Here is a 14,387-nt window from a genome sequence, read left to right on the forward strand (position 1 = left end):
TTGTTATGTCCACAATGTTTTGGTTTCTTAAATAAATAAATATTATGGACATAATCCAGAGTAGAGCGTGACAGGTATAAATATGTGTAGGTATATAAAAAATGTTCTTTCTCTAAACCCGTGTCTGCTAAGAGCTCGTCATCTTCTTGCGCCTTCCCAGGTCTTGCCAGCGTACAGTAACTCACCCTATTCACCGTATACACCCTGATGACAGTATTTAGCTACCTTCCGGTGAAACGCCAGAATCTAGTCGTCTTGAAGAAAATGTGGGCCATGTTGACTCTTCTGAGCCATCGCCGAACACAGCCGAACAAATCTTGGAGTTTTGACAAAACACCCTCTTATCTCATTGTCGAAGGCATCAGATCTCGAAAATCAGTACATATACAGTTTCTCTAAGCTTTCGTAAGATACCATGATTCGCTACTGTAAATCAGCACCATCAAAACGCAAGCGTCAAACAGTAAACATTTGGTTTTAATCAAGTAGGTAGATGTAAGAAAAGTGGAATAATTGTGTTAGGCAACAAACACGTATTTGTAATTCTTGCATTTTATGGCCTGTCCATTGTGAAGCAATACACAAAATATTCAAAACCTTAATCTATGATGGCTTTCACATTTCTATCTTATTAATATTAATCACACACTCACACATCACACATTAATTTAATACATCAAAAAAAAATCGTGTGTGTACTTATGTATGCGCGTTAGAAGTTATACTTCTTTGGCGTAACAAAACAAAAACAAAACTTGTGATAAACTAGATTCTTTGACTAGCTCTTAATAATCTCGTTAAATTACACACTCAAGATAAAGAACCGCTTATTGGAACGACGTTGGTTTATTTCTATACACTTTAACTTATTTTACTAAATTATATAATTATTTATCGTTGTTTTTATTTTTAAAGTAACAACTACCACTATGACGTTTAATAGTTTGTTTACGTAAGGAATTGCAAATGGCCGACAATAATAAATTCGCTGCCTAACAACGGAACAATTCTAAACTATCATATCGTCTCTGTTCTGGCAGAACACACTAACTGGAGAATACTAGTTTTGAGTAATTTGACTTTGAAGTTGTTAAAATGTTTGAAATGGTCTATCATGTTAGTTTATTAAGTAATCGTAAAAAGGATGACTTTAAAATAAAGACTGTTTATTTATTAAGAAGGTTTCCAGACGGTAAAGTTTGAAATAAGGAACATTTTGGTATAACTAACTCAATATGTCATTTTTTCGAATTAGTGTCTTCTGCCAGAACAGTGACGATATTATACTGTATAATCGTCACTATTGCAGTTTTATTCTTTGGCGTAAAGGTAGTGCGTTCGGCTGATAACCGAACAATCGGTGGTTCGAATCCAATCAAGTGCGTTTTTTTTTCGTGTGAAAAAATAAATTATCGACCGTGTTTAGGAAAAAGGATGTAACCCACACAGAACCAATTTTACAAGAGGCAAAAAACGTTTTTTGAATGATTTTGGTATAATATTAATAAAAAAAAATAGGCAAAGACATTGGGTGCATGATGATTGATGATTTGGTGTAATATCTTTTCGATCTACTAATAATTAAAGAAGTTATTACAGAAAATCATTAAAATTGAGGGTAAATGCTTTTTACTTTAAATTAAAATTTAATTAAAGCTCAATTAAAACCTGAATTTAGATAATAAATCGGCATTGTACGTGTATTTAGTTGTATACATTGTTAATATCTAATAAAAGCACTTTTTGAAAAATCAAGGGTTATGCCCTTTTACCTAAACACAGTCGTTATGTGTTTCATGTCACACGCCAAAAATACACTCTGATCTGATTTTCCAAACGCGCCTAAAGAAGTATAACTTCAAAAAAAACAAATAAAACACCATGTTAGAAATTTGAAACAACATTTATTTCCTTCAAAACATTACTAATTTGATTGCAATATGAATTTGTAGATTGACATAAATTATTATGTATAGAAAAAAATTAATTACTCAAGACACTTGAAGTACCTCTCCGTTGTGTGTTGGGAATGCAAACGTGCCGGTGAGCGCTGAGAATCTTTGCAAACCTACAGATGCATAGAATGGTAGAAATATTCCGTGTCCAGAAACTTGTACGTATGCAGTACGCCGTATCACACTTCACCGTGAAATATTGTATCAGAAATATATGGCCGTATATTAAAGACCGTCCAACCTCTTTGGGTCGTATAGTAGTGACATAAATTTCATGTCTAAATATAACATGGTTCTTGTCAGTTTACACTGATTTACAGGAAGCCAGCAGCAAACAAATTTTGAAAATAGCTGATACGAGTATACTGCATAATTTGTTAGGTTAGGTTTTCATTCTTGAATTCATGAATTTTGCAAAATCAGTTATGAAAACTGAATTAATGTTCATATTAAATCTAATAAAATTGGAGACCGTATAGTATACGGTCATCTCTTTCTGATAAGAAAGCTCACGGCGAACTGTGCCACGGTGAAATATTTTACATACAATTTACATACAACCAAAATATTCTTCTTAAATGATAAAATAATATGCCTATTATCATTTATTACACAACAAGTGATATACAGTGCTTCAATTCGAGGGCTTTAGAAACAAAAACGGAAGTTTCCATTTGCATAAAATAAATTTCTTTCTTACAGTAGCGAAGGGTTGTTAATTCGTATCGCTCAAAATATACCAAAACTATTATGGTTTGGTTAGGCAGGGTTTAATGGATTTAAAAAAATTAACCAATACCATCTGTAAATTGTAGTCTTGGTTCAATAAAAACAAATACGTATGACTAACAAAGTTTAATGTGCACTATTTATGACGGATCTTAACAGTCTACCTCCACCCTTCGCCACTGCTTTCTTATAGGTATAACTTCTAAGCGAAGTATTCTAAAGTGTTGTTCGTATACGAACAATAAATAGCGTTTTAGAATAGTTGTTTCAGAAATTATAATGCATTGACTATCCAATAGTTTACGAGACAGAAAACTGTCAATTTTGTTTCTAGACCCCTCATTTATAACTTAACATGACACAGATACGAGAGATTATCATCGACATTGAATAAAAACCTTCTACTATATCAGTGTTTTCCAAACCTCTTCTTTTTGCCACTACAACCTTTTGTGGCTCTTTGAATTTTCAAGCATCTGTCTCCAGTTTAGGACACTCAAGGTCTTTAACCCGGCACCTGCCTCAAAAATCGTATGACGCACCATAACTACGCATGAATTTCATTATCGTCTTTGTTCTATACTAAAAAAAGCAATAAAAAATATGTCACAGCTCCAGTCGAGAACCCAAAGCCATTAAGATAATTTCGACACACTAAAAAACCGTAATAAATCAGTTATAATATCAGAAACACTCGAACAAACGAATGCTATCCAAATTTGAAAGAACTTACCGCAGTCGCCATTTTGTAGCAAATAGTTAGAGCTCTGCGCGGTGTGTAATATTTCGACACTTGTGCATACGTTCCCACGAATCGAGCATTACTAATTTTCAAGTGCATATCGATAAATCACATATTAATGTCTTCGGGTTGAGTCGTAAACAAATATAAAGGGGACCCTTTTAATATATTTAAACTACACAAACACTTCACTTATTGAATATTATTGATAAATTAACACGAACTCACATATTAAAAAAAAAACAAATACAATAATAAACCTATTTTAAAATTCTTTAGATGTGTGATATATTTTAAAGCAAGGTGACAGACATAACGCAACATCACACGTTGGGCACATATAGCGAGAGAGTTTTGTTTTTTTCGGATTTTTTTTAGAATTCCCGCATACGAAACATTTTCTTCTAGGCTTATCGGTATTTTGTGTCGGTAAAATGTATTCTGGCAAATGTCCCGTTGCACTTTTGGGCAATAATCGTACGGGATTATCGCTAGTTGACGCTGTCGGCTTAGGCAGGGGTGCATTTGAAATTCTCACACAATATTTGTCCACTAGTTGTTTTATTACACAGAGTTGAAAATCGCCCAATGTTTTTTTGTCAGATTTAATAAATTTATATAAATAAAAAGCATTTAATAAATATAAGTCGATCATGTGGAATGCGACCTTTTTATACCACTTGATCGATTTTCTCATACACGACAAGTTGCTAAGCATCATGTCGGACTTATCTACCGTACCCATATTTTTGTTATAATCTATAACACATTTTGGTTTTTCAATGTTTTCGCCAGTTCTATAGTTCACTTTTCCCGTTGGTCCAAATGATGCATCGTGGAGGGTGGATAGCATGTGAACATCCCTCCTATCGTGCCATTTCAGAGCCAAAAGTGGACTATTGTACTTAGCCTCGGTATCTCCCTTTTTCAGTTTGCTGAACTCTGGCATATCTTTACGATTTTTTCTCACTGTACCGCAAGCATTCGTTTTGTGAGAGTGAAGGTATTTAAAGAGCGCCGGACTCGAATACCAGTTATCACACCATAAGGTGTGACCTTTCCCGATATAGTCTTTCATTAGCGTTGTCACTACCGCACCGGAAATACCGAGATTTTCATTGTCTTGTATGTCAGTCCCTTCCCCACAATAAATTATAAAGTCAATAATATATCCTGTCATTACGTCACACATCACAAACATTTTTATTCCAAATCGATGTCTTTTGGAAGGAATGAATTGTTTAAAAATTAATCTACCCTTAAACACGATTATGCTCTCATCTATGCAAAGATTCTGATACGGTATCATCGTTTCCCTAAAAATTGTTCTTGTGTGTTCTAACAGTAATCTAATTTTAGCTAGTCTATCATTTGAGGCGGTCACACTAGGATCAGAAAAATGAAGCATTTGTAAAATAAGTTGGTATCGATTTCTAGCCATTATTTTCCCAAAAATGTCTGCATGCAGGTAAGGATCGGTACTCCAATGTTCCTCTATCGACGTGTGCTTATTTCGAGTCATCAGCATTGATACGGCAAAATATGTATACAACTCCGGCACTGACGTGTCTGTCCAATTGTGTGACCGCGATTTCGGTCCGAGGTCTCCCGCACTGTACGAATGGTTAAAAAATGTATTCGTTTGGTTCACTATTTCCGACATTATATTTTTATTCAAAAAATGTTCAAAGAAAAGACATTCGGGAGAGGATTCGTCCAAGTCGTTCGATGTCACGCCAGATCGACAATCATTGAATTCGTGAACTATTGGAATATACGGACCAGTTCTCCATGACCGCAAAAATTCAATTGGCTCGTCAGAGTCCGTATCGTCAACATCATGATCAGTCTCATGTTGTTCCAATTCCTCTTCCGACATGTCATAATCTGAGTCCAATTCCTCATTAGTACGCACATTTTCTTCCTCCATATTTACGCACTATAAAACTATGAAATGTTTTTAAAATGTTTAACTACAGTATTAAGAAACGCCAAATCACAGAAACCATTAAACTCACACACCATAGTTATTGATATCAGTATTAATTTTCACATTCACTAAAATGGGACACGGTAGACAGTACAAAAAGTATTTTAAAAATCGCGATAAAATAAAATCATACGTTCAATAGTTAATCATGCCAGTTTTAATGTGATAAGTACACCAGACAGCAAAAAAAGTATTTATCAACGATTGCGGTAAATATTCAACTTGTATGCGATAAATACAATCCCGCGCAATGGCCCGCTCGGTTGAAAGTCTGTTGTATACTGCGCAGTCGCGGCGCGCAGTTCAAACTGATTTCTGTCGACCGGCAAAACTTGGCCGTACGAATTGGTTCGAAACTTTGGTGATTATTTTATATTTAGAACCAATGCTTTTAAAATATGTCATAGGTGGCAGGAGAAGGACAAATCAGGCCAAATTTACGTGAAAAAATCAGTCCCGTATGATGAATATGGACGCGGTGGCATCGATTTATACACATGCGCATTGCGAATTTGGCCGATTTGTACAAGGTGTGTGACATCGGCGCCGGCCGGGTTAAAGACAACTCGAAACTATCCTTCCACCTTGTACGAGGTCGACCAGGTCTTCGTTTGACATCCGATTTCCTGAATATCAATTTCTTTATCATGCGTAACCCTTTCCATTCTGTGTATCTCAGTCTCTACTCCGACTGTGTTATTATTGGTGAAACCGAAAATACCGTGTAGCCAGAGCCTGGCAATCTTTTCATATCTCAATGCCTCAAATAGATAGAGTACCGCATGATAATCAATACTGTTTTATCCCTACGGCTACTGCAACGTCACAATCTAATTTACAGACATTCGCATCTCTGCCATGTCTCAAGATATGGCCACATTTAGTAGTCAGATAACACCCCGTGACTTATCTACCGCTATGGTAAAATCAATGCCACATTTACAACTCTCTGCACACGATTGCGAGACTATAATTTTACTATCGCTATGATAACAGAAACGTCACTACTGTTTTGACTCAGGATAGATAGCACCCCATGAACAGATAATAACTTATTTATCACTACAGTTACCACGACATCACAATCAAACCTCGAAACTTTCAGCTTCTTTACTCTGCACGGCTTGATTTTTTTATCACTATGACAACAGCAACACCATTGCATTTCTGACTCAGGATTTTCGCCGCATCCGGTAGATAGATAATACCCCATCAACGTACAAAATTATGTATCTATCACTACGGATTCCACAACATCACAATCTAACATTCGCATCACTCTCCTTATATTGACTGTGACATCAAATAAATAATCTAACCTCGAGATATTTATATCATCTATAATTTGTTTATCGCTATATCAGTGACACTGTTCTGATTCGGGATATCATCAGATCAAATAGACAGACAACATTCCATCGCATCTCTCGTATGCGTTCGATTTCATTGTGATAATTCACAGCGAGTATCTCAAGATATCGCAGCCTCGTGCACCATCTTATGATACTTGAGTGACGTAGACCGTTTGGTTCTGTAATCGCACCGGTCGCACGCGAAAGGTTTGCAATCGCTGTGCGTCATTTTGTGATTTTTCAGGTGACCCAACTGTTTACACGTGTAATGGCACTCGTCACAGCTAAAAGGCCGGTCCTCGCTATGAACCAATTTATGTCTTTTCAATTGCTTCAATTGACCACTTTTATACGGACACTGATCACAGCAGTATGGCATAAGACCCGTGTGCGTCATATCGTGAAGCCGTAACTTCTGTTTATTGTTACAGCGGAAATCGCAAGAGGTGCAGACAAACGGTTTATCTTCGCTATGAACTACCATGTGTATCTTCAAATGCTCTTTCCGTTTGCACCGATAATCACACTGACTGCATTTATGAGGCTTTAAATCGCTATGCACCATCGAATGAGCTATCAGATGTTTATGAAGCCGTGTCGTGTATTCGCATAGATTGCACGCAAACGGTTTCTCCGTGCTGTGTATTGAAACGTGCGCTTTTAAATTCTGTTTACGCTTGCATTTAAAGTCGCAAAATTCACACTCGAAAATTTCATTATCTTTATGAAATTTCCGGTGCCGCCGCATCGCTGCCTTTTGCTTGCAAACGTAGCCGCATAGTTCACAGTTCAAAAGCTTATCATCTTTGACGATTTCTATATTATTATAACAATTGGCAGCACTGGATTCATTGGCGGCAAAATTGAAATAATTCGCTTTAGTACTGTCTTGTGCTACATTTTGATAGTTCGGCCTAAATTCAGACCTGATGTCGTCATTCCGCACATCTTCTGACTGAGGAATCTGTAAAAAAATAACGAAAGCCATATTATATCAAAACTAATTATACTAAATACATGCCTGTCTATGTCACACCACGAGAAGTCGCACCAAAGTTAGATATTGGTGCATACAAGTTTGATACTGTCGACAGTTTCATATACCTTGAATCTCTTGTAACTCGACATAACGATATTACAGAAGAAATCAACAAGAGAATCATGTCTGCGAATAAATGCTACTTTGATCTGTTAAGACATTTTAAGTCCCGCTTACTATCTCGCCGAACTAAAAGCACTCTTTACAAAACACTTGTAAAGCCAGTGCTCACCTACGCATGGGAAACCTGGACATTAACTCTGCGAAATGAACGAGCCCTGAACATTTTTGAAAGAAAAATTCTCCGCCGTATATATGGACCGATCAGGGATGGCACCAATTGGAGGAGAAGATATAATGCTGAGCTCTACGGGCTGTACGAAGATTGCAGCGCAGTTCAATCAATTAAGATTGGGAGACTGCGATGGCTAGGTCATGTGCACCGTATGAATGACAATGAACCGGCAAAGAGAGTGATGTCCAGCAATCCAATAGGACGTAGAAGAAGAGGGAGGCCAAAGATTCGCTGGTTAGATGGAGCTGCCAGTGACTGCCGTATTCTAGGGGTACCAAATTGGAAAGCGGCCACACTGGATAGGGACAGGTGGAGGGAGCTGTTGGAGGAGGCCAGGACCCACACCGGGTTGTCGCGCCCCTGATGATGATGATATTATATCAAAAAGTTTTGACTCTATAGAGAAGATTTAGAAGTACAACAGACCATGAAGCCCAATGACAGTAGTGTAGTAGTAACAATGCGATAGAACTGTCTGCAATTTTAGCCCGAGAAGCATTGAATGTCGAGTTAGGTTAAATCGACACAGTGTAAAAATTATGCATAGTATAGCAATAGTGTAAAATGGTAAAATATTGGGGTAACGTTGACTCCACAGTCAAAATTATTAACCACAAAGGTGTCATCTAATGATCGTTAATAATAAAGTTTGTACAAACATTAGTGTTCTTCATATTTTTGTATGGTGTCAAGTCATAGACCCTGAGAGCAAGGGAGCGGAAGGCAATTAATGTCTTTTGAATGTGGTGTTAACACCGAATGCTTCGTATTTCTTGTACAGGGCACAGGATGTACCAGTCAATCATTCAGAGACTCCAAATAAAGAAACGACGGTCGACAATATGTCTGAGACGCATTCTGCAGCATTAGAGACTGGTGGTTTTAAGTAGCCTCAGAAGAGTGTCAGCGCGCTGGAGCGGCCATGAGAAGGGGCTTATTGGGGGCAGCCGTCACTCAGACCGTGAAGGATAGAGAATCTAATGTTAGAAACACATTACCATCACGTCACATAAGCTCATGTGCGATAACAATCACAACATTCAGTAATAAAAACTGACAACCTACAAAAACATTGTGACAATTACCAATCATTTATAGTGCTCTTCATAGCATTCATAGCATAGCGCTCTTCGAAACCACTAAAAACAATGACACGTGACTCGAAAATGTGTAAATTTACTTTCTATCATGCGTGAGGTTGGTGGTGTGGCGTTACACACTTGAGGTGTCCTTAGTGTGCAGTGATACATTTTGGCAGATTTTGCTAACTGACACTATTTGTCTTCGACTCAAAATTTGCTACAGAATGGAGCATCTGTCTGATAACATTTTCTAACCATGGAGCGAACTTACTGTGAGCTCACATGCACTCACATGACGTGATCACAATGTACAGTCGAACTCGGTTATTACGATCTCGGACATAGCGAAATCTCGGATGTAATGAGGAAACATTTGTTGACATTTTGGTTTATGATTTTCTCCATACATTTATTCACTGTTATAACGAGCAACATATCGGATATACCGAGCTAAAATACTGTTAATGTGTCGATCGTTTAAAATTTTTTCGACCTTAAGCAATAAAATCCGATCGGACAGGATGCCGCCAGGGTCGGATTACGTTTATGACACTAATTAAGTGTTTAAGTACTTACCTAATTGGTGTTTCACCGACAATAATAAAAAAAGTATCCACGCATATGGTTGAAAAATCCAAGGTTTGTGAAGTCCGTAAGTACCTACCAGCGTTCATTACAATAAACAACTTCTTTTGTAGTTTATGAATGCCATGCTTGTTTCGTGTATTTTTACGATAGTTTTCAGAATTTTTATTTTCAACTTTTTTTCGACTTTCTGTGTAATGTGACCGCTCATTTAGAAATACCTATTTTCTGATATAATGAGTAACGCTTATAACGAGCAAATTCAGTCGGTCCCATCTTCCTCGTAATAACCAAGTTCGACTGTATTTTTACCATTAGTAAGTCAGAAGATGATTGCATTTCAGGGTGGTCATGATCCTAAGCCATAAGGGAATGATCCGAGAAGAGAGTGACTGATTATTTTCTGGATATGTCACTGATTGAATGTCATTATAAAATAATTATACCTCAGGGCTTCGACTAGATTCTCTGTCAGTCTCCGGTTCACTCTTAATATATTCCCGTTCACTCGGAGACAGGTCATGATGACTATTATCCATGTCTAAAAATTTCCTCTTGTATCGTAACCACTGTTTTTCTATTTCAGATTTGATATGACTATCTTCCTTGTCGATGTCCTGAAACAAAATAAAAAAACTCGATGAAAATAACTTACTTTAACAGACCTCTATCCACTTAATCTATGAAGTAGGGGGGCCGGGGGGGGGGGGGTTAGGACTCCCCTCGAAGAACGAAAAAAATTAGATTAGATGAATGAAATATTACTTCCACTTCTACTTCATAGGGCCTCATGACTGAGGAACGTGACCAAAGATGATTTGGCTATCAAAGAGCCTTTTCAATGAGTTATACGGCATTTTACAGATCCATGAATATTTTCGATACAAACGGTGGCATTCATGAAATGGTGCCACCATCTGGGGCATCCAATATTCACTTTAATAATCTAACACAGTAGGTCTAAAAGATAAATCAGCGCAGACGACACAAACGGACACTAACGATAATAATTATGCACATTCAACAAGCGCTTGTGGATGTGACAGGTTGCAATAATACGTAGGTGAGCACACGTAGTCATAGCTGCAGGGCAGTTGTTCATCAAAGTGCAAAGTGTCTGGGTATGGGGAATGTGGGTATCCATAAAGTGAGGAGGTTCTGCGGTTATAAGCGATAAGTAGTAGGCGGGGTAAATACAGAAGTCAGTGGTGCCTGCTAGATATTGTTAACGTCGCCACCTTAAAAAACAATAATTATATTTTTTCTAAAATGGACCCCGCCTCCCATATCATTCGTGCGCCTGGTTTCATCATCATCATTATCAGCTGGGTGTCAACCTGTGGTGGGTCCTCTCTTCGCCCAACAACTGCGTCCACCTATCCGTATTAAAAATGGCTGCTTTACTGTTTGCAACCCCAAGTACAAGGCAGTCATTAACAGAATTTTTTAGTTAGACATTATTCTAGACCTAGCCAGCGCAGTCTCCCAATCATAACCGAGCACCACTGGGAATTGCACATTGAGTTCACAATAAAATAATCAGGTAATTTTGCCGCAGATGCCATCATGTTTTTTGTTAATTTTTTTTACGAAAACAGTTTATTCCATGTAGACAATTATAATAAATACCTTTTTCTGTCCGCGCATCGGCTTTTCGATCCAATAATTGTTAATTTAAAATTTGAAATTTTCATACATTTTGATTCATCATTATCACAAACTATGATTATATTAGGTAATATTAGGTTGGTGTAGCTTAGGTTAGGTTTGGTTTGGCCTAAAAAGAAAGTTGTAAAATCTCATGACGGAATCTGCGGCACATTTACCAATAATCGAAAGACGTAAAACAAGTGGTTGTAGTGTGTAAATAGAGACAAACATCACTGTGGCTCTGCAGTACGTAATTTGTGGCAGACAGAGGACAAAGTAGGCATGTTCTGAAAGGAGCTAAACCCACATTAGCTTGCAGTATTGATAACGATTAAAAAAATTCAATTCAACGATCTAATCAAAGAAAACAAGCATTTTAAGTTACCTCTGTTTTTTTAGTATATCCTTCACAATTCTCATCTTGTTCCAACTTCACCTTTACATTCTGATTCGAGCATTCTTCCTTTATGGAAATCATTACGTTTTCTTGATATTGAATGCTCACAGAAGTCGTAGTATCCAAATCACTTTTACCATCAAGCTGCAGTATGTCTGGTTCTCTCTTTAACTCCATTTTAAACTATTCTTCAATTATAAAAGCTTAAATGTATTCTTAGATCGAAACAACGCGTATAATTACTATATATTTGTTACAATATTGACTAGAAATGACAAATTAACGAGTTTTTGTACAACTTTTGACAGTTTTCAAGAAATTAATAGTCAATGTTTATTAGCTGCCATTTTTGACATTCAATTTTAGTGTTTCTACCACAATTACTTTTCCACAAATTATTATTTGGTTTACTCAATACAATCACATAATAATAATTATTTTAATGTAATAATAATTTGTCTATTAAATAATAAAGAACTGTTATTTGACTACCTGCCTATTAGTTTTTTAATCATTGTTAGAATGCAATATCTTTATTGTTTATTTACAACATTTTTTAATAAGAGCCTTTCAAAAAAGCTATTATAATATATTGGATTATTGAAAGTGTAAAGTAAGGTCACTATAAATAACCTTATTTTTACTTGAATACCGGTTTTGTAGTTGTGGTAGTATAAAACTTTTACATTTAAATTAATTAAACTATCACTAAAAATATTGCGACTATTTTGTTGTGGGCCATTTATGAAAGATTTATTGGACCTGCTTTATGGTAATAATGGTTACACTTATTTTTTAATTTCCATGTGGCTACATTTTACAAATCTGACAGACTGACGTGTCCACAGAAAACCACCTGAAAACAAAACTATAGGTAATAAATTAATTTATGTTCACGTGTAACTGCGATAAACTCAGGTGAGTTAAATGCTGGTAAAATAATAGAAAATATAACGCATTACACACGCGACACATTCGAGCCACTTATCATAATTGTATACTAAATAATACTATAAAACATAACTTATTAGCCATTTCGATGTTAAAACAGATGTTGCGTTCCATTTTCAAAAAAAAATATAGCCCGGCATAATTTTGTTTGTTGTTTTTTTTTATATAGCTGTATAAAAAATTAACTATCAATATTATATTTTAATGAAATACTCCTTTTACAACTTAAAAATGTATTTTTTATCCGTTGTACACGTAGATATCTGACTAAACTCTTGACATTTACCACATAGGTTAAATTTATGCGGTTTCAATTTTGATTATTTCGAATGTAAAGTCACAATATTTAAATAAAAATTCTCGGATATTTTAAGTGTTTTTTTTTGTAAATAGGTAGGTAGGTAAACATATTTTTGTTTTAAATTATATTGGTGCTTTTAATAACTTTCTTTTCAAAATCATTTATTATGATATCTACAGTTTCTGTTTCCGTATCCTTCTCAGAGACGTAGCATATGGAAACTATAAAATAATGTGAAAGATATCCGATGTTGTGGGTTAATTTAACAAATATCTAAATTCTAGTGGAAACTTCAGTGAAACCTAAAAATTCCTTGTTTATCTTTCATATTGTAGCAAACGTTTAACGAATGGATCAAAATTTGACAGATATATTTCAATAAGTATTTACTTACCTGACTAAATATTTTTTCAAGTTTTTATTGCCGGTTCTACACACAGTAAATTAAAATGTACCAGACGAGCTACATCTAGCATAGGCTCAATACATTAAATCCTTCGCATTACACAATTTCATGTGTTTAATTGCAATTATAATAACAAAATTTCTTATGAAAAACTCTATGCTTGCACTCGAAAATGAAAAGATTGCAGTGAATTATTGTCACAGCATGAAAGTAACAACAGAAAACTGCAATATATTTCAATTTCGCATTTTGACAAGTGTACATTTGCACTGCCGGAATTACAGAGCATTTTTTGACAAAAACGTACAAACATTGTATGTAATTTAAAATGTGCATCCTTCATAAACGATAAGTTCTCATTATGCTTTTTTTCAGATAGCAACGGTAACTAACCATAAGAAATAAAAATACATTCCAAAATGAAGACAGACTTGTTATTAGGAGTCATTTTGAACTTTTTGGCCATCGGCTTTGCGCAGCGGGTCGCTCCAGGAGTTCCACCACAACACTACCAGGTAAAAACACTTTCTCTTCTCTTTATAACGGACACACTCTTAAGGGCTCACTTTTGTTTGGAGATTCCCAAGCTGGTTTCCGCTCCAATTTGAAAAACAGCAGAAAACGGGTTTACATAGCAATTTTTATAAACTGAGTAAAAATATTAATATGTCATAATATGGACACTTTGATTTTTTCAAACGTAATATCAGATTGTATGTCAGGTGACAACACTATTCGGTCGCCTAACAGCGTTGTCAATCAGCGTTTATAACGTTGTCGAGTGTTTCAACAGCAATCCGATTTTAATTCGATACAAAAAGCTACATTTCTGTCTTTTATGTGTGTCTTGGCCATCTCCTTTTTCATCTGCATCTATCCAGGTCTATCCAAAGCTACTTCTTTCCAGTTCCTA

The 14,387-nt window shown here is 36.0% G+C and overlaps 2 protein-coding genes across 18 annotated transcripts in view; one reads left to right on the forward strand and one right to left on the reverse strand.

Annotated features, from left to right (window-relative positions):
• Positions 1-1,886: 1,886 nt before the first annotated feature.
• LOC147076860 (uncharacterized) lies at positions 1,887-12,174 on the reverse strand. 3 transcript variants are annotated; one of them, XR_015069372.1, is made up of 5 exons: positions 11,805-12,174; positions 10,216-10,386; positions 5,980-7,732; positions 2,865-3,201; positions 1,888-2,646 (listed from the first exon to the last, which is right to left on the reverse strand). XR_015069372.1 is itself a non-coding variant. In XM_085940508.1 (3 exons), the coding sequence occupies exons 1-3, from the start codon at positions 11,991-11,993 to the stop codon at positions 6,887-6,889; spliced, it is 1,206 nt and encodes a 401-aa protein (XP_085796634.1). In that variant the 5' UTR covers positions 11,994-12,174; the 3' UTR covers positions 5,978-6,886. The 3 variants fall into 3 exon arrangements, 1 of the variants encoding a protein (XP_085796634.1); XR_015069371.1 differs by having other exon boundaries at positions 1,887-3,201; XM_085940508.1 differs by lacking the exons at positions 1,888-2,646; positions 2,865-3,201 and having other exon boundaries at positions 5,978-7,732.
• A 469-nt stretch (positions 12,175-12,643) lies between these two features.
• Positions 12,644-14,387, forward strand: part of LOC147076861 (lymphotoxin beta receptor inhibitor) — a 37,560-nt gene continuing 35,816 nt past the window's right edge. For 8 of the 15 annotated variants that reach the window (XM_085940517.1, XM_085940527.1, XM_085940520.1 and 5 more), the window contains exons 1-2: positions 12,644-12,734; positions 13,850-13,989. In XM_085940517.1, coding sequence (XP_085796643.1) covers positions 13,894-13,989 — 96 coding nt within the window. In that variant the 5' untranslated portion in view covers positions 12,644-12,734; positions 13,850-13,893. The remainder of the gene's footprint in view (positions 12,735-13,849; positions 13,990-14,387) is intronic. The other 7 variants (XM_085940519.1, XM_085940528.1, XM_085940521.1 and 4 more) reach the window with 1 other exon arrangement.

Source organism: Rhyacophila brunnea, unplaced genomic scaffold, assembly GCF_057557595.1.
Source record: "Rhyacophila brunnea isolate RB1 unplaced genomic scaffold, BYU_Rbru_1.0 scaffold_13, whole genome shotgun sequence".
NCBI classification, from domain to species: Eukaryota; Metazoa; Arthropoda; class Insecta; order Trichoptera; family Rhyacophilidae; genus Rhyacophila; species Rhyacophila brunnea.